The sequence below is a fragment of the Pleurodeles waltl genome, chromosome 2_2 (assembly GCF_031143425.1).
Source record: "Pleurodeles waltl isolate 20211129_DDA chromosome 2_2, aPleWal1.hap1.20221129, whole genome shotgun sequence".
Classification (NCBI taxonomy): domain Eukaryota; kingdom Metazoa; phylum Chordata; class Amphibia; order Caudata; family Salamandridae; genus Pleurodeles; species Pleurodeles waltl.
The window spans coordinates 636,917,256-636,939,000 of record NC_090439.1 but is presented as its reverse complement, the minus strand read 5'-3'; the positions used below and the strand labels follow the sequence as shown (position 1 = coordinate 636,939,000).

The following is a 21,745-nucleotide window of genomic DNA, read 5'->3' as shown; positions in this document are numbered from 1 at the left end:
TGTTCCACTCTCAATCTATTGAGCTCCCTTTCTAACAATCTGTCATCAGGGTGGGTGGGAGGGACATTTCTAGATACAGAGGTATGATGGGAATGAACAGAAGGAGACCTGTCCCTTACAGAGGGCACCCTAACAGCTTGGCTACCAGCATAATGTGAGAGCACACCATCAGTATGGTGTGATTCAACCTCTGTACCAACTATGCTAGACTGTCTAGTAATGGGCAGGCTGAGAAGTTTCTTTCCTGAACCTTTTCCTGGGGGAGTCCCTGGATCAGATTGAGAACCATTAGCTACTTTTTCTACAGATTGGGCACTTATGGCCTTATCCTGTACTCTAAGCATATTAATTAACAGTTCTAAGGAAGGATTCTTCCCTACACTCAAACCTCTCTCTATGCAGAGACTCCTTGCTCCTTTCCAGCTAAGGTGATCATATGCAAGTTTGGACAGTTCAACATTTTTTCCTGTGCCAGACATTTTTTTGAGAGAGTTAAAGTGATAGAAAAAGAGAAAAAAGTTTTCAGAACTTTTTGGAAAGACAGAAAAAACTTTTTAAACTTTTAAGAACTTTTTGAAAGTTTAGAAGTACTTTTCAGCACTTAGAAAAGAGTGAAAAGAGGAAATGCAAAACTTTTTGGCTATGTGTATATACACTGACCTTGTTTTGTATATTTTTCTCTTATGAAAAGTACAATGACAAGAGTGGTAAGTAGTCTCAAGCACTTATCCCACCGCTGCCACCAATGTAGGAGGCTGGACTGGCTTGTAGTGAGTACCAAGGGGTACTTGCACCTTGCACCAGGCCCAGTTATCCCTTATTAGTGTATAGGGTGTCTAGCAGCTTAGGCTGATAGATAATGGTAGCTTAGCAGAGCAGCTTAGGCTGAACTAGGAGACGTGTGAAGCTACTACAGTACCACTTAGTGTCATATGCACAATATCATAAGAAAACACAATACACAGTTATACTAAAAATAAAGGTACTTTATTTTTATGACAATATGCCAAAGTATCTTAGAGTGTACCCTCAGTGAGAGGATAGGAAATATACACAAGATATATATACACAATAGCAAAAATATGCAGTATAGTCTTAGAAAACAGTGCAAACAATGTATAGTTACAATAGGATGCAATGGGGAAACATAGGGATAGGGGCAACACAAACCATATACTCCAGAAGTGGAATGCGAACCACGAATGGACCCCAAACCTATGTGACCTTGTAGAGGGTCGCTGGGACTATTAGAAAATAGTGAGAGTTAGCAAAATAACCCTCCCCAAGACCCTGAAAAGTGAGTGCAAAGTGCACTAAAGTTCCCCTAAGGACAAAAGAGTAGTGTTAGAGGAATAATGCAGGAAAGACACAAACCAGCAATGCAACAACTGTGGATTTCCAATCTCGGGTACCTGTGGAACAAGGGGACCAAGTCCAAAAGTCACAAGCAAGTCGGAGATGGGCAGATGCCCAGGAAATGCCAGCTGCGGGTGCAAAGAAGCTTCGACTGGACAGAAGAAGCTGAGGTTTCTGCAGGAACGAAAAGGGCTAGAGACTTCCCCTTTGGTGGACGGATCCCACTCGCCTTGGAGAGTCGTGCAGAAGTGTTTTCCCGCCGGAAGGACGCCAACAAGCCTTGCTACACGCAAATCGTGCGTTTGGCGTTTTTGGACGCTGCTGGGGCCCAGGAGGGACCAGAAGGTCGCAAATTGGACCTGCAGAGAGAGGGGACGTCGAGCAAGACAAAGAGCCCTCACTGAAGCAGGTAGCACCCGGAGAAGTGCCAGAAACAGGCACTACGAGGATGCGTGAAACGGTGCTCGCCGAAGTTGCACAAAGGAGTCCCACGTCGCCGGAGACCAACTTAGAAAGTCGTGCAATGCAGGTTAGAGTGCCGTGGACCCAGGCTTGGCTGTGCACGAAGGATTTCCGCCGGAAGTGCACAGGGGCCGGAGCAGCTGCAAAGTCGCGGTTCCCAGCAATGCAGCCCAGCGAGGTGAGGCAAGGACTTACCTCCACCAAACTTGGGCTGAAGAGTCACTGGACTGTGGGGGTCACTTGGACAGTGTCGCTGGATTCGAGGGACCTCGCTCGTCGTGCTGAGAGGAGACCCAAGGGACCGGAAATGCAGCTTTTTGGTGCCTGCGGTTGCAGGGGGAAGATTCCGTCGACCCACAGGAGATTTCTTCGGAGCTTCTGGTGCAGAGAGGAGGCAGGCTACCCCCACAGCATGCACAAGCAGGAAAACAGTCGAGAAGGCGGCAGGATCAGCGTTACAGAGTTGCAGTAGTCGTCTTTGCTACTATGTTGCAGGTTTGCAGGCTTCCAGCGCGGTCAGCGGTCGTTTCCTTATCAGAAGGTGAAGAGAGAGATGCAGAGGAACTCGGCTGAGCTCATGCATTCGTTATCTAAAGTTTCCCCAGAGACAGAGACCCTAAATAGCCAGAAAAGAGGGTTTGGCTACCTAGGAGAGAGGAAAGGCTACTAACACCTGAAGGAGCCTATCAGCAGGAGTCTCTGACGTCACCTGGTGGCACTGGCCACTCAGAGCAGTCCAGTGTGCCAGCAGCACCTCTGTTTCCAAGATGGCAGAGGTCTGGAGCACACTGGAGGAGCTCTGGACACCTCCCAGGGGAGGTGCAGGTCAGGGGAGTGGTCACTCCCCTTTCCTTTGTCCAGTTTCGCGCCAGAGCAGGGGCTAAGGGGTCCCTGAACCGGTGTAGACTGGCTTATGCAGAATTGGGCACATCTGTGCCCAACAAAGCATTTCCAGAGGCTGGGGGAGGCTACTCCTCCCCTGCCTTCACACCATTTTCCAAAGGGAGAGGGTGTCACACCCTCTCTCAGAGGAAGTTCTTTGTTCTGCCATCCTGGGCCAGGCCTGGCTGGACCCCAGGAGGGCAGCTGCCTGTCTGAGGGGTTGGCAGCAGCAGCAGCTGCAGTGAAACCCCAGGAAGGGCAGTCTGGCAGTACCAGGGTCTGTGCTACAGACCACTGGGATCATGGAATTGTACCAACAATGCCAGGATGGCATAGAGGGGGCAATTCCATGATCATAGACATGTTACATGGCCATATTCGGAGTTACCATGGTGAAGCTACATATAGGTAGTGACCTATATGTAGTGCACGCGTGTAATGGTGTCCCCGCACTCACAAAGTTCAGTGAATTGGCTCTGAACAATGTGGGGGCACCTTGGCTAGTGCCAGGGTGCCCATCACACTAAGTAACTTTGCACCTAACCTTTACCAGGTAAAGGTTAGACATATAGGTGACTTATAAGTTACTTAAGTGCAGTGTAAAATGGCTGTGAAATAACGTGGACGTTATTTCACTCAGGCTGCAGTGGCAGGCCTGTGTAAGAATTGTCAGAGCTCCCTATGGGTGGCAAAAGAAATGCTGCAGCCCATAGGGATCTCCTGGAACCCCAATACCCTGGGTACCTCAGTACCATATACTAGGGAATTATAAGGGTGTTCCAGTAAGCCAATGTAAATTGGTAAAATTGGTCACTAGCCTGTTAGTGACAATTTGAAAGTAATGAGAGAGCATAACCACTGAGGTTCTGGTTAGCAGAGCCTCAGTGAGACAGTTAGGCACCACACAGGGAACATGTACATGCACACCTATGAGCACTGGGGCCCTGTGTGACAGGGTCCCAGTGACACATACATATAGGCCACAAACCTATGAGCACTGGGGCCCTGACCAGCAGGATCCCAGTGACACATAACAACCATACTGAAAACATAGTGTTTTCACTATGAGCACTGGGGCCTGGCTATCAGGATCCCAGTGAGACAGTGAAAACAGTGACAAACACCCTGACATACACTCACAAACAGGCCAAAAGTGGGGGTAACAAGGCTAGAAAGAGGCTACCTTCTCACAACACACACATGCCCTTCAGCACGTACTAGTTTACCAGCCACTCCCTGAGGGTTGACACTTACACCAAACCCACACCCATCCAACACAGGTGTCACAAGTGATGTGGGCCTGTCAATAAAAGAGCCCAAGGGCATGTGATTGTGGCCTGTTCTCTGCATAAAATACTAGTATCAGTGTTGTCCTTTATACCACATGTGGACTTAGGGCCCACAACACAAGAAGCAGTACAAGATGTGAGAAAAAGGAATTGGAGTGTGTGAGGCAGAAATAAGCAGTACAAGGATCACTGCAGCCAAAATGGGAGCCTGGGATTGTTGGCAAACCCTGCCTTCTCCTTTATACATGATGTACAGCAGGTAATCCTGATGTTGCTCTGAGTGGCAGGTGGAGTGAAATCTGTCAGTGAGGGTGGCCTCTGTGTTCCTAATTTAAATTAAACACCAGCTTAAGTGATCATTCATTGCAGTGTTGAGAGGAGGATGTTATTTACAGCTACATGTAGAACGTGGGATTTCCTAGACGACCTGCAACCTGAGGGTTTTGCTGCCTGAGGGCTGTGCCACTAAGATCTGTGCATCCCAGGAATAGCTCTCTATATTCACCATGTACCTTTTTATTAATTTGTCAAATAAAGGACTTAAGTTAGCATACACTGGGTCACACCCTTAGTTAAACCTTGTAAAGGTATCCTAGTTATCCTTCCTTGTCCACCCCAATTTTAGACTCCCACCTTTCTCATCCCACTTAAAGCACTAGATTGTTGGTAAAGACAGGACAAAGAGGTAGCCTGCACCCTATAACCCCAAAGCAAGTAAGGGCATAACCCTACTGATGCCATACAGTGACATGTTACCATCACCATGACCAATATCAATATACGGAAGCAACACTAAAGGAGAAAACTTTATCTAACATGTCTCCAGTTTTAAACGTTGCATAGTACAGCATATGGAAAAACTTTGTTTCCATTAACTGTAAACTCTGGTTCATGAAAGGTAACACTCCTCTGTGACAATCCTGCTTTGACTGGAGGTTAAACTGGAACATAGATTTATAAATGTGTCTTATACATAGTTTTGGGTTTTCTATGCTTAACACACTTTATCTAGATCCTGCATTTCATACTATCTAGTACCTGTAGGCGATGTGTTAATAATAAAAAAATGTTAGGTCTCCCTACAGACAGCTTTAGTTCACAAACACACCTATTATACCCAATATAGACATAGAGTGGGCTTTGTGTACGCCCCTGGTTCATGATTTGACAGTATTCTTTCTATCTCGCTTCTCTGCTCATGATTCAATTACTTTAACACCCTATTTGTGTTTGTTGAGTTTGTCTCACCCAGGAAGCATTTTGATCTTACTGTGTTTTGAATGAATGTTATGCATCCTAATACTCATGACATCCGACCTTGCATTGCTCTGTATATAGGACTATTTTCCCTTCCTATGTCTCTTACTGTTCCTCCACTCCTTTCTCACCCTCACATTCTTTATTAAAAAATGAGCCCTCGCCAGGGGCTGCTTGCCCACTAACCATCTAATGACGGGGCTGCTTGCCCACTAGCAATCTTAAGCCATAGGCAGCTCTAATAACATATGGCCATCTTAAAAATATTTTTAAATCACTCCATGATAGCTGCTTATGCAAATGCATGCCTGCACATGTGACTTCCAACACACGGGGGCGATTTGGGTGTTACACCCCCCTTATAAATGTAATTTCTGATGAACAGTTGGGTACAGGTGGTTTCAGTCGGCTATGATGAGATGTCTGTCAGATTTCACCTGGGATTTTTGCATACACACACTGACAAAAACACACACACACACTCTCTCATCTATGTTTTCAAAGTCCTCAAAATGTTGGTTATCGCTCACTTAGTACTCCTACGTTTCCACTTCCCATTAAGTCCCTCTCATGTGCCCTGCCTGTCGTATAAAGTAATTTAGCATTATATGCCAGCATGATTGTTGGGAAATCTGAAACTTATACCCCTTCAATCTTAATGACCAAGCTACACCCCTGTTTCTTATGCTTTTAAAATACATTCTACGATGGCGACCATGCATGTGCACACATGCATGTCAGCTTACTTTCAATGTTTTTCCTTTATACCGTGCAGTGACCATTTTTACATTAGCTTTTATTGAAGCATAAGAAAAAACATTTCAAGATGAACACTATGCATATACTCACAGACCCATCTTGAAATGAATATTCATTTGCTTTAAGAAAAGTTATGCCAAGATGACAGCTGTGCCTGCAAGCGTAGGTGTGCTGTCCATCTGGTTAAAAAAAAAAAAGTATTATCAAAGCCGTAGTTGTCACAGGCAAGACCTATTGGCTTGGATAATGCTTCTTTTTATATAATGCTTACTACAGCCATTTATGGAATTTATAAGTTAAATAAATATCCAGTGTTACTGCTATCAAATGTAATGTTAATTTATCATGCATGGACGCAGAGTAAGAGACTGTAGGACTTACCTCGTGTTGTGCAGGCCACACCTGATGTCAGCAATAGGAGTGTAAGTCACTTGTCCATCTAGTCTGTGTTAAGGATGATATTAACCACGCTTTTAATGTTAACATTGTTTTCATCTTATGTTGTAGTGCTTTATTTTATAGTGCACAAAGTTCAAATAAGCAGTCCTACCCAGGTCATTGAGAACCAGACCATTGAGAACTTGACATAGGGACCATATGTACTGTTTACTGATGCAAAATATTGGTTGCAATTTGCGACTAGTAAAGAATTTCAAGAACTGACCAATAGGCCAATGTACTAGTAGGTTTGTTCTTAACATTCAAAATCAGTGGTGGTCTGAATCTGCTCTTCCTCGTGCATATTAATGAGGTAGTGGGCAGCACATTCCAACTCCATACGGTTGGAGGCCATCACAGGGATGGTGGTCTGCAGGGGTCATGTCTGTGATTGTTTTTTTAATAGTGCAATCTTTTTTTTAAATGCAGCCTGTTTTTGTTAAAGCAAATGAAAAGCTTTTTTTTTTTTTATAAAGTTTGTTTAGGAGGAAACAGTGGTCCTGCACGCTACTGCCTCTTCCTAAATAAACCTGTTATTACATTCACAAGTGAGAAGAGATCCCAAGGATCTTCCCCTTTTGCAAATGGATTACAGTTGAGGTTTCCATACAAAAATAAATGTTTTGGAACAGGATTTCATTCACAAAACATTTTTCGACTACTAAAATGGGTCTAGGAAATAAGAAAAATAATTCTAACAGTTGGAAATGCTGAATCATAGTTACTGTGAGTGTTACAATGCATCCTACGTCTGGCCCATAATGCCTTTAGTCTTTTTCACTCAATCATATTTTAGGTTTACTGGTAATGAACAATATGACCTCTAAATAATGACGAGATTTAAATAATGAAAAATCTGGTGAATTCCATTGCACTAACTTGCTGTACAAACTTGAGGTAATCTAACACGGACTCTCCTACAAGAAGTAAGCAAGGTTACGAATGATTCCCGATGGTCATCTGCTGACCAGCGTCACTGATTCATCTGTGGACCCTAAAATAAACAGTGAAATTCTCATGTGAAGTGGTAGTTGAAGTCTTCAGCTCAGTTATTAATACCACTCTGTGCTTTAACATGCACTGCAGAACATTTCACCCAGTCAGGCGATGTCACTGAATTTACTCTTCCCTTGTAGTGCATCCCCTTGGACTCTCCGCAAACGCAAAACTGCACCAGTTAGTTGTTTTTTCACTTGCTGCCTCACATCAGCACTGCTACTTTGAAGCAGATAAAGGCAAGACAGGGGACTCCAAGATGAGGCAACTGATGAACCCATGTGGGGCACATGCTAGCTCAATATTATTTAACTTGAACTCCACAACAGACGATAACAGTCCTGGTAAAATAATATGACAATGAAACAACAGGATGCACTTCTTTATTGAACATTTGAATGGCATAACGGAAAGAATCTGCTTTTAGAAAGGTAGCAAGGCATACCATAGTCGTAATGCTGTTAGTAATTTCTTTATACACAATGCACTATTGTGCTAATAAGTAAATAACTGTCAGAAATGACTACTGTATTCCCCATCCGTATGACCCATGCCAGCTGTCATAGTTGGTGCAGTTGCACACCTTCTTACACTTTCAGCTGCTTCTTTCTTGTGGAAGATACTACAGGCCTGATTTAGATATTGATGGATGGGTTACTCCTTCACAATACTGACAGATATCCCATCTGTTGAAATCTAAATTCCATAAGATTTAATGGCGGATGGGATATCCATCACCATTCTGACAGGGTAACCCAACTGCCAATATCTAGATCAGGCCCTGTGTTATTTCATTTTGTAATGTTTTGTTACGTGCAGGATTCATCAACTATGTGGCATCTTAGTGAAAAATGCAAGTTCCATTGTTTGTTAATACCCAATATGTTAAGAGAGAGGCTGTGTTCACCACATTTAGAATTTCAGTATTATACGTATTAGTATGCAAGGCCACTACAGTAAAGAATTTTAACAGCATTGTCAAAGCCAATAGTTCTTGCATGTATAATGCGAGTGCCACGCTATTGGGTTTGCCAATGCTTCTATGTAACGCATTGTTAAAAAAAAAAAAGGAAAACATATTTCGAAGTACTGCCCAAAAAGCGAACAAAAAAAAAAAAGGTTTCTCAAAACTTTATATTGAATTCAATATTTTCTATCTTTAAAAATAGCATGGTTCAATGTTCACATATTTTTCACTCAGAAAAGTCTGAACAGAATTCAAAAAGAATAAGGAAAGTGTCAGGCTTTAAGACTTGTCAAGGCTTCATTTATGTTCCACCAAACTAAGAACGGAAACAAATGATTCAGCCATTTGGTCTTCTGGGGTAGCCCAGATAGCAGTTTTATGGGGCTCCAGCAGATGAGATCTCTCATTTCCAGTCATATAAAGTGCACCATTTGCTTCAAACCACAGCTGAGTGAGAGCAGCAGCCAGCCCTCCCCAGCACGATGGAAGTGATTGGGGCCTATTCTCAAACTGCATTTTGTTTAAAAAAGTTATTACATTTTAAATTCAAAATTAAGTGAATAAGGCTGTAATTGTTTATATCATTCTTAATCCGATTACATAAATGGAATTAACATTCATATTTAACACAAAAATATTATTTCTATTTTTACTTGTACTTTACCACATGATAATCTCAGTGGCAGAGATCTTTGCCTATGTGTGAAAAGTTACAAGTAGTAACTTGAGAATGGCATGACAATCAATCAATAGTAAGCATTATGGTGGCACAAAGCCCACTGTATTTATTTGGCATGTCTCACAAGAGGTCTTTCAGCATGAGACAGCTAAAAACTGTTGGCAGGAAAGACATAAAAAAACTATATGTGAATAATGTATGCATGTGTGAGTATATTACCTATGCATGTGCTTGTGCCTTTGTGATTCATCTATAAATGTACACAGCCACAAACTACAACTTTGCAAGACGTGCCATTTATAGCTTGATGTTTTGATACACTCTTTTAACTCAGGCAATTGTAGCACCACACCCTGGCTGCTGTAACCTTCTTTCTGCAATTTTACCAGCGTGTGCATCGGTGGAAACCAATTGATAGAACCTTCTATTAGTTTGAAGTGAAAGACACCTTCACACAAGCTTCAACCAGACTGCATGCTCGGCTTTTAAGATCTGAGCTCTCTTGTTTTACCCATCCGTGACTATGCAATGTGCTTAATTTTATTACATCTAAATTATATGAAACTGTTAAACGATAGATCTCATTGGCCGGTGAGAGGACTGAAAATACTTGTTCTAGTATTTTGTAACAGATTTGTCGCAGAGGCAGTGTTCAAATCAATTTGTTTCAGAAACTCACAAGTTGCTTCTAAACAATACGGAAGGTCTACCTCACAAATAAATTAAACACACAAATAAACACAAAAAATCCAATATGCGCTTAAAGTGAAATTAACATTTAAACAAGAAATACATGATTGGAGCTCAGGGTATAAAGTGTGTGATTGCCTGTGTTGATGAAAACACAAATAAAAAAATCCACAGTTGTAACCAAATAGAAACCTCATTGACTGGCCATGTTGACTAGTGAAATAGAGGAAGACAGGAAAACACATGATGTGTATTTAAAGGTTCATTAGTTTGGTCAGATTTTGAATCCAGTCTCACAGTTCTTTTCCTGTTTTCCCAAGTAGGTTCTTGTACAACAAATTACCATTTTTAGGTAATGACAATGGACTTAATGTACTCAGACATTTTCCAACTTATTCGTTAGCTGGTAAGATAGCTCAGTGCTTTGAACAATTGCTTTTGGCATGTGATGTAATTGCCGGTTATGGGTGCACAGAACATAGAAAGGTCAGTGAGATAGAAAACAGTGTTTACAAATTAGTTATTATCGTTATCTGTCTTTTGGGATCACTTACAACTTTTTATAAAAGTAATTATTTTGCTATTTATGTGATGTTTATTACGATTATCTTTTTCACAAGGTATTTTAGACGTTTTGAACCAGGTTCACAAATTAATTTTTTTAAAGTCACACATCTGTGAATCTTTAATTTACAGCTTAGATTTGGGTGGACTTCTAGCAATTTACTTATTGCTTGCTAGAGATCCCGGGGATATAAAAGAAGATGCAATTCAAGTCATAGATTTCCATTACCCTATTACTCCTAGATTACTCATGGAGATTGCCCTCATGGAGGCTCATTCACTGGAGCACACTCAGGGCCACATTGTACCAAGTGTGTTGGGATGCAGTGGGCCTTTAAATCTTTTGTTTGACACTTCCAGGGTACTTTGGTGTTGCAGTAGGGGCTGCAGGTGCTTAAGTAATCACTTCTGTAATATGAATCACGTTGCTGCAAAAATGTAGACCAGCGTGATGACTAAGAGGCATTTTCCTCATTTGCACTGAGGCATGGCCCCATGCAATAGGCGACCTTTTGAGTGTGCTCCCATGCTGGTACAAACACAGGTGCAGAAGTATGAATGCTTTTGGGAGGTGCACTTTTTGTGGGGCACCCACAAGTGTTCCCTCCTGCCGGTGGGTGCAGTCACATGCTGCTATCTCCTTGCTATCTTCTTGGAAGTGAGGCCAGATCTGCTGCCTGTAGTGAAAGGTGGGTCTGTTAAGGTGGAAACATCAGTAGGTCTTTTATTTATTTGCTATTCTCAGTGCAGGAGTAGGTTTGGTAATGGAATGGGAACAGAACATTTGTTTTGATAGGCCAAACTGTCCCCATTGATGTTCAGTGGGTCCAGTTAAAGTTATACCAAACAGCAGACCAGGACAGCCCACTTAATGTGTAACAAAGCTCCTAGGGAAAATGTGCATGTGAACATCTTACATATTACTCTTTTCCCGAAACCAAAAATATGTTCCTTGTCAAGAAGTCTCCTGTACTACTATCCTACACCTCAATAGAATTTAAGAGTGTTTCTTTGTCTTTCCCACCCTGGATATGCTCACCCCCCCTCCTTTTATAGGAGTAGTTTTATATGACAAACAACTAGCAAAACGTTTTTGTTGATTAGTTGCAGATCACAAACCACTTGTAAAATGTTTAGGAATATTCATAAACCTATATGTCTGTGGGTGTTCATTGCATTCAGCTTGTCCGCTCTCCATTCACTATAATGCCCAGTTTTCCATCCAATGAGTAAACTTACTTTTACCAACAATTCAACATGGTGGCAGATTAAATGCAGTGACATCCTTCTATGGACATAAATGCTCATTTACAATTTGTTTTTTTTTCAGATTGCTACATGCTGTCTGTTTTTTTCATAAGTCTAGATTTTTAAGATACCCTCCATCTCTAAATACATATTAAGCCATCTAAAATGTGAGCAATATATGTATTTGGTACCACTCCCAATACTCAGTCTACCAGCTGAACAGGAAATAATAGTGGTCCTAAATTATAAAAGAATAGCAATGGGAAAAGAGGAGATGCTGTTCAAGGACCCCGAAAAATAACTAATATTCTGTTTATCTCCTTTGTAAAATCTTCGTGGAAGTCAGTTTTATTCAATATTAGCTTTATTCGAATTTCATAAAATAACAATAAAATGGTATTAGACAGATGAGTTAAAAACAAGCAATTAAAAAGATACTCTCACTGTAGACAGTAGCCCTTCATAACAGAATCGCTCAGGATAGAGAAATGTGCCACTGCACAACTGATGCATTCACAGAATCCAGTTTTTTTCTATGATGAATCACAGACCACAAATATCTGGATATCATACAGCACATCAATAACCTGGTTAACTGTTGCAAGAACAGTAATGCAGGGCGACCTTGTCTAAATGTGTAATCACGTAAAATGGGCAATATAAATTGTTTCTGTGGAACCTTGTAAAATGTTCAGAAAAACATTATGAGCAACGTGCTTTGGTTCGAAATCACATGGACATTTAGTTAAAACAATTAACCAGTCATTGGTTTTAGGAAATGTTACCAATCGATGAAAAATATCAAATCTAAATTGCATCAAGACAAACCTATTACGACAATTCTGTACAGAAATAGGATAGGGTTGCATCTTATCAATAACAATTGTCATTTGATTTTTAACAACACTAGATTTCACTAATTCCATGCTTAGTCTGCGTTCTTCAAGCAGAGATAGACATTGCTTTTAAAATTATCTCCTACTGATGAGGTTTAGCATATCAGGTTTCTCAAAGTATTCTGCATGTCCGATTTCCAGACAAGTCTGTTTTTTAAATCTCAACCATGGAATCTGAAAAACAGGGACAGTTTGAGACAATCGTTGATAATCTTACGATTTAGAATTGCATCCCACAGGTCTTAATCTTATGCCATGATAGGGCTGGTTGAATTCTGATTGTATCACCTCAAAAATGGGGCCCCACGATCAGTATGACATATGGAGGAAGAACATCTCTTAGGGACTGAAAGAAGATTCCTAAAGAAGGCATTCTCAACCAGCTGGAGGATGTTACTATTGCTGCATCCCCAAACTCCCATCCCATACATAACTTCTGACAAGTGCATGGGCTTATAAATAATTAACATTTCATTCAACGGTCGTTTGCTAAGTTTAGTAGCAAAGTTTAACAGCATTGGAGTGGCTTTTATGAAGTGAAAAATCCTGGATTTGTCAGCCTGTTCCCAAGAGCTATGTGCTTCAAACAGAATTCCCAAATAAGAGAAAGTGAGAGTAAAGCTTTATTGTAAATTGTTTCAAGTTCTATGTTGTTGATGTTCTTTTCTGGGGCAGGAGGCTGAGGGTAATGGAGAAAGTACTGTTGTGATGAAATGAATGCAACCCCTGCATCCTGTTATAATTCACTTCTATTCCTTTTTTCCAGGGCAGTCCTTCCTCCTTACTACCTCCCATTTTAGCATATTGTTTCCAGTCTAATGGATCAAATGGGTTCCTCTCATTGTATGGCGGCCCCACTCTCTTCTGTATGTGTGCATTCTCTAGCAAACCGCATAGAAGTTATCGTTCAAGGTCTATCAGAGTCCTTTTGCGGCTCCAAGATCTATTTTTGTCCTCGGCACCAACTTTTGCACTTCCACTGAGTGTCTCTAGTAGTATCTCCTTTCCATCCACCTCTCCCACCACACACACCTGTCCTTTCCCCATATCCCAGGAGCTCCTTCATTATCACAAACAATTTTATGTACCTCATTTGGGAAACCACACTGTCTACCAACTGATTTTACCCCTCAGGACTATGAGCATAACTAAATAACACTCATCAGTCTCATGTCGCACCTCCCATTTCAGCGACCCTTGGAGGTACATACCCTCAATGTACATGGTTTGACACATTTCATCAAAAGAATTAAATTATCACCTTTCTGGGTCAACATAAACCCAATTCCGTCCTCCTTGAAGAAGCCCACCTAACCTTGGTGGAGAGTGACAAGTTGAGGAGAGATTGGGTGGGTTGAGTTCTTCACGTTTGCATCTCATCTACATCACATGGTCGGATTGAGATGGGTGGTTAAATTAGGAAACGGTGAATTGCTATACCTCTTCATAAACACCTCTCGTATCAAAGTTTCCAAACTTGGTCAGATACCGACTGTAGCTATGTGGTTTCTAAGCTCTTAATACAGGAGACGACTCTTATTGTGGGCTCTGTGAAGGCCCCACAGACTTCTAAGTCTAGGTTTCTCTCTCAACTCAGCAGGATATTGACATCATTTGATACCTCTAAAGTCATCATTGGAGGAGACTGGAATGTAGCACTTGATCCTTTTTTTGGGCAGAGCAGGCAGACCGGAAGTATAGCATGACGGAGAAATGTATGCATTACGTGACCTAATGCAGGACCAGGCTTTCTATAACCCTTAGAGACTCCTGAATGTGCAAGCTATAGACTATACATTCACCTCACGCCCCCATAACATTCAAACCCGCAATGTTTACTTTCTTTGTACTCCCTTAGTGACCCAACATTTAGAAGATGTGAATATAATCCCCTGTGGGGTCTCTGATCATGACCTTATAGAGCTACATTTAGACTTGGGCTTGCATACACCCCCACGAGGACCTTGTCACATCAATACCTCCCCTTTAAAGAGATCCACAGGTAAAACGCTTACTCACAGAATACGTAGAACAATATTTAGAGAATAATAATGGCTCGGTGACCTAAGCACAGCGCTTGTCAGGAAGCAGGGAAGGCTGCCCTTCGCGGCATGCTGATGAAGGACTCAGCACTGATCAAACAATGACTATCAGAGTCCAGATGGCAACTGAAAACATGGGTCATATCTGTGACTAGTGCCTATTCCTCTTCTTCAAATCCATCCCTTCTCTGGGAGCTTCTACAGGCTAAATATCAACTGAACATAATCTGCACTACAGAGGCAGAGAAATGCCTCTTCTGTACATGACAGAAACACTATGAAAGGGGTGAGAAGGAGGGTAGGCTTTTGGCTTTTCAATTCCGCCAACAAGACCCTTCTAGAATGATCCCTGCAATTCAAAACTCAGAGGCTCGCCTTGTCACCCTCCTGACAGCAGTAGTAGCTGGGTTTCAGAAATATTATGAACACCTTACCCAGCTGGTAAGCCCTTGTTCCCAGATGCTGAATCTTCCTTTTTTAACTGCCTAAAAATACCAAAGCTAACGCCCACACAAACTGTGCAGTTGAGAGGCACAATCACGGCAGAGATCACCTCAGCAATTATTGTCATGCCCTCAGGCTAAATGTCACCAAGCCCAGATTCTCCTCCTCTTAGTCTTGGTTTATCAACAGGCCCTAGATGATGGTCACTTCCCTGCAGAGTTTCTCAGAGCTCAAATTTCGGTTCTCCCAAAACCAATCACCCAAATTCTTTGATAAATTTGGATGTTAAGATTTTGGCGACACGCTTGAATACATTTATCACAACTCTTATCCATTTGTCTCATGTGAGTTTTGTTTGTGGTCGTTCCTCAACCGATCACTTACGCACTCTCTCACATATTATTTGGCAGGTGAGGAACAAGTAGGAAGAGAAGGACCTTCTTTCGTTTGGATGCCGGAAAGGCTTTTGATTGTGTTGATCAGGGTTACTGTTGGAAATGGCCCTTTTTGCAGGGTTATCCCCAAACTTTTTGCCTTCTTCCTCCTATTTTTTCAGGTCTGTTTTTGCTGGTTTATTGTCTCTGTGCACTTTACCACTGCTAATCAGTGCTAAAGTGCAAGTGCTCCCTATAGAAAGTGTGCTGTTGATTGGTTTATCCATGATTAGCATATTTGAATTACTGGCAAGTCCCTAGTAAAGTGCACTCTAGGTGCCCAGGGCCTGTAAATCATATGCTACTAGTGGGCCTGCAGCACTCATTGTGCCACCCACATTAGTAGCCCTGTAAACATGGCTCAGACCTGCCACTACAGTGTCTGTGTGTGCAGTTTTAAATTGCCAATTCAACTTGGCAAGTGTACCCACTTGCCGGGCCTCAACCTTCCCTTTTACTACATGTAAGGCACCCCTAAGTTAGGCCATAAGTAGCCCCAGGGGCAGGATGCAGTGTATGTTTAAGGTAGGACATATACTAGTGTGTTTTGTATGTCCTAACAGTGAAATACTGCCAAATTCGGTTTTGACTGTGCAAGGCCTATCTCTCTCATAGGTCAACATGGGGGCTGCATTTAAATATCCTTAAAGCGCAGAATCCCTTTGAGAGTAGATAGAAAATGTGGAGTTTAGGGTCTCTGAACTTTAAAAATACATCTTTTAGTGAAGTTGGTATTTAAATTGTCTGTTTGAAAATACCACTTTTAGAAAGTAGGCATTTTCTTGCTTATACCATTCTGGGACTCTGTATGTTTGTGGATTGTCTGTCTGGGTCAGTTTGACAGTTGGGCTGTTTTGCACCTCTATAGACAGTGACACAAAAGGGGGTGGGGTGTAGCCTGCATATCCTTATGAGCCATCTAAGCTAGAGAGGAGGGAGGAGTGGTCGTTCACACCTGAAAGATTTGTGCCTGACCTCACACAATGCAGTCTCCGACCCCCTGGTGTGCGTCTGGGGCCTGGCCTGGACAAGGAAGGATTTTGCAAACACTTGAGACTTTGCTTTGAAGTTTGCCAACTTCAAAGGCAGAACTGGGTATAAGAAGAAGACCAAAAACCCCAGACTTTTAGAATCTTTCTGGAATCAAGAGGAACATCTGCCCAGGAGAAGAGATGAAGAGCTGAAGGAGGAGTACTGTCCGTTTGCTGTTTTACTTTGCTTTACTGCCCTGTAGTTGCTGCTTCTGCCTGAAAAGATTGCAAAGGTTGAACCTTTCTGTGTGTCCTGCTTGAGAAAATTCTCCAAGGGCTTGGAGTATAGCTTGCCTCCTGTTGGAAGTCTCAGGGACACCAAAGATTTCAGTTTCCTCGACTTGCAGCACTGGGAACTGTGTGTTTTGTGCTGTTCAAGAGGAGAAACCACTGTGACGCCACCAATGACGCCGCTGGCCTGCAACGTGACCTGCCGACGCCACACAGAGTTGGATTGCCCCGCTTTGCACCGTGACCCTGGTATCACCGACGCCGTCCTCGGATGACTTCACCGAGCCATTGCTCACATCACGACCTGTGGGACCCGCATTCCGGCATCGCCTGCTCACACCGCAGCCTGGGCATCCCCGAAGCCGCCGCTCCTGCTGACACCGGCGCCACTGCCTGCACCATGGCCTGTGGACACTGCTCGTGAGGTACATGAAGCACCGTCCCATCCCGCACCGCAGGGCCAGTACACCGACGCCAGCACCATTGACTCCTGTGTCATCACCAGGCATCCTGCCTGCACTGTGGCCTGTGGACACCACTCGTGAGGGTCACGAAGCACCGTCCTGTCCCGCACCGCTGGCTTGGGCCTTGGATCATGGTGAGGATGAGAATAGGCCACAACTTTCTCACATTAGCTGGGGACATATATTGTGAACGCACTGCATCAGTTACTTGTAGATGTTTCTCCTCCCCGCATTTTGAAATCCAACGGGGCACTAAGCAGGACTTCCCTCTACACCTGTTGTTGTTTTTGTTGACTGTAGAGCCTCTAGTGATTGCAATTCGATCTAATGAGGACATTAAGGCTATTCTCACATCAGCAGATGAGGTCAAGGCCTTCTACTATGCGGATTACATTCTTTGACACTATCAAATCCTTCAGCCTCTGCTGCCACTTTGATTTCTCAATTGGATTCTTTTTCCCAGTTTTGGGCTATAAAATAAATTGGTCAGAATGTGAGGCCCTGTCTTTATCACCCTCCACCACAAGGGCCTCTATAAGTGGCTTCAGCCCCGTTTGAAATATCTTGGGGTATATATCAATCGGACCCAGAATACATGGTGCAAATCAATGTGCAACCCATTGTGGATCATATGGATCATGGTTTTAAAGGTTGGTCTGCTCAGAACCTATCCCTATGGGGTAGAGTCCAGGTTATCCTCCCCAAAATTAATTACCTTTAATCAATATATCCATACCTGGAAAAACTTTAGCAGGACTAATTCGGGATTGCATGCCACATTGATAGACCCCTGTTTCACTGTTCCCACATTTGTAGCATTGCGTGTCTGGTGGGAAACTCGTCTTAATACACAGTTCTTGGATGATGACTGTGATACTCCACTGGTGGAATATAATAAAGGACTACTGGAAGTGCGACTTAAGTGTAGTTTTTTAAGATCCCGCACCATTGGTACTGGTACCCGGTAAGAATGCATAATGTCCACCTTAATATGCGTTCATGCTGTTGCAGATGTGGCTTACCAGAGTGTGATATAGTTGATATACCATGGGAATGTGACCAGCTGAAGTCCTTCTGGTCACAGGTCTGGGATCATACGAGAAGGACCCTTGCGGTAGATAGACCTTTGACAGCTTGGCTGGTGCTCCTACAAGATACTTCTGACCTCCCTTCAGTAAACTAGCCTGTTTGTCGATGGCTCTCTACTGCTCTAGGGGTTGCTGAACTGGTGATTAAGCATCTTTAGAAGTAAACTCAAATACCTGCTCTACAGACCTGGTTGTATAACATGTATGATGTGGCATGCTTTGAACACCTTAATTATAAGCTAAATGACAAACTGTAGATATTTGATGAGGTTTGGGGCTCTTTTCTTAATGATTGAAGCGCTGAGATCAACTATTCATGTAAGGTATCTATGGTGAACATCGCCTGCTTCATATTTCATACAGACAGCTCTACTCTGTTCCCTGGCCCCATTCTCTTGAGGTTTCCCAGTCTTTGACCCCTATTGATGGATATGTTGGCTTTTATTAAAAGAAGATGTGGACAGAAGGTCATCTTATCTTATGTCTTCTCATGTGGGTATTAACCACTACTATTTTTCTTCCTCGCTGCGAGTGCAAGGTGCCTTTGCCTTTTCCTTTTCTTCCTTCTTGATTGAGTTCTTCTTTCTTCCCTTGTTAGTCATCAACTAGCATTTGCTTTAAAAAAGATATGGTCTATAGTTGGATTTTAGATTAGCATTTTACTTTGTTGATTTTCTCACCCTATGTAGTGACTGCTCCGTGAATTTCTATTGTCAACTCTTGTTACAGTAATGAGAAAAACTCAATTAAAAAAGTAACATAGAAATCTTAATTTAACATCACTAACTTCGAAGCAACTGCACTTCGTGACTTTCCTCATACATTTCATTATAAATGTTTTCCCCAGATTCATGTTTAGACGCGCGTTTTGCATGTGATTAACAAAACAAGTAAGTGACCACTGTAGGCCCAAAGGGGTGCGAGACATGAGCATGTCATCATTGGCATAGAGCATGGCAGGAATGGGTCAATGCTCACTCTGAGGGAGGTCCCTGCAATTTGTTGTCAGAACAGAACCCAAGCTGTTAATGTACAGAGTAAACAAAAATTACACAAAGACACAACCTGTCTGACCTCTTTCCCTGTGCCAAACCCTCTAGTGCATTCACCCTTGGGCCCATAGCGTCCCCTTGCTGTACTCCCCAAATACATCTCTCTAAGGAAAGATATTATCAAAGGGTCCACCCCAAGCTAGAACAGGGTTTCCAATAGATTGTCTTGTAAGTCACAGTCAAATGCACTAAATAAGTCAACAAATGCCAAAAAAATGGCAAAATCAATTTTCCTATTAGCAATTCAATCATCCCCAGAAAGCCATACTGCAAGTGAGAATGAATATCATTGTTTTCTGCCCACTCTTCTAATCTACTCAATAATACTCTATTTGTGACTTTCACCAGAACATTAAGTAGTGAACTGTCATAGAATCTGACCAAGTGTCCAGAATGCCAGAAAAGCAAAAAGCCCCAAACTCCCCGATCAGAATTGGGCCCCAGACTGGTATATTAGCCTTAAAAAGATCAGTCGGAATGCCATCCGGGCCAGGTGCATTACGCCCTTGCTGTCCATAAGACCCCTGTTAACATTCTCCAGGGAGAAAGATAAACTACTATGGTCTTGTGATGGTTCCTCTATGACTGCGAAAACAGTCCCCTGAGGCCCCAGACTGAGGGTAGAGTAAATCTCGGAAAAATGAACCACCAAGTCAGACTCTTTAATTATAACCGCCAGTCTAGGTGCAATATCGTCACTTAAAAAGGGACAACACTTAATTGGCTTTCCAGTCTCTCCAGGTGTCTTCTTCCACTCGGTGGAGCTTTCCTCATTTTGCTCAATTCACTGGAAAACATGTAAATGCCTGATGCATAGACTTACGTTTATACATTAGTGATATATCATTTTCCTATTCTTAAAATCCTACAAATATATTAGATTTCCATGCATATACCTGTCCCTTAAGGCTAATAATAGTGTGGAATATTCGTATGGAACACAGTACGCAGACAATAAGTTAAGTAAAAGGGTCATTTGCAGAATTTTGCTTTTTTTTTTTTTATCTTCTCACAATGCGGGTGTTAGCCTTACTTTACCACATTTACTATACAACTTGTGCCTTGTATTATTATATGCAACTTTACCCATGCAATAGGTCTGGGGAGGGTTGCAAATGGACCTGTCTCATCAATATTCATGAAATAGGTCGCAATTTGACACCCATTGGAAATGGCCAAAAATCACAGGGATAGTGGATGCTGAGATCAACAGACCATCATGTCTGTGATTGCTTTTTAAATAGAGCAACTGTTTTTTTGTGAAATGCATCCTGTTTTCCTTAATGGAAAATGGGATGCATTTCATAAACAAAAATGAAAACATTTATTTTCATTTTATCTTAAAAAAAATTTGCACCCACAGTCACAAAGGAGAAGGGGTCCCTTGAGACTCATTCCCATTCGCGAATGGGTTATCACATCCTTTAACGAGTCAGTAAAATGTGAATGTTTTGCAAACACATATCAGTCGCAAAACATTCACACAACCACTGTGAGCCACTTACGATGCCCCTTAACACCCTCGTTTCTAATGCAGATCGCTAACCCATTTTGCGATTCGGTACTAGGTTACCAAATCGCAAAATAGGATTTGGTACTTGGGGAAATGCTTTTTAGCAGTGGCAAATGGTCTGGTTCTCCGTTTACAACAGCTAAAACCTTTGTACAGCTGGCCCTAAGCTCCTCAATATGAGAGGCCCCTTAGTACAGCTTAGTTGAGAATGTTTATGCGCAAAACTGTATGATGACTCACGTTATATTGCCATATGCAGTGATCTTGCATTGTGTTCCAAGGACTGATCCTCTAGGTCAAATGTAGCAACCTTGTCACCAATCAAATGCTTGGAATTACAGATTCACAAGAGAAGCCATAGCTGTAGCACTGTTTTATTCATTATGTGCCATTGTTGGGTCCAAAAGGGGATTCATTTATAACCCGCTAGTAATACCGCACCCCTGTATTACTACTGATAGGATTAATGTTAGCAATAACGCACAGTATTTCCTCATGTGCAATAGCATGGTACTTTGTCCACTCGTAACCAGGCTTAAGCACACAGAAGTATACAATTTATACTTCACCACACCATTAGCATCCTATAACTAATTCCTTTGCAAAGCAATTTGCTTATCAAGCATTTGACCTTCTTCTTCTGATTGCACAATGCTACAATGTTTTTTAGATAGCCCATAATGTGTATATTACTCTACTATTCTGCCCATATTCCACAATTCATTACAGTATACCTGCTATTCTTCCTTGCAGCCCATGGGATCAGAACGCATGGAGATGCGCAAGCGGCAGATGTCAGTATACCAAGAGACAGGAGGTGCTGCACAGGCACAGCAAGGACTGAACCGTGGATCCAATGCCTGCTGCTTCTGCTGGTGCTGCTGCTGCAGTTGTTCATGGTAATGTCCAACTCTCTTTGCTGCAATATCAACTGTGACCTACCTTTTGAGGGACACCACAAGT

At 42.3% G+C, this 21,745-nt stretch overlaps 1 protein-coding gene across 4 annotated transcripts in view; it reads left to right on the top strand.

Annotated features, from left to right (window-relative positions):
- RGS20 (regulator of G protein signaling 20) overlaps nt 1-21,745 on the top strand; it is a 423,936-nt gene that overhangs the window by 261,232 nt on the left and 140,959 nt on the right. For all 4 annotated transcript variants that reach the window (XM_069220174.1, XM_069220175.1, XM_069220177.1 and 1 more), the window contains exon 2: nt 21,536-21,681. In XM_069220174.1, coding sequence (XP_069076275.1) covers nt 21,536-21,681 — 146 coding nt within the window. The remainder of the gene's footprint in view (nt 1-21,535; nt 21,682-21,745) is intronic.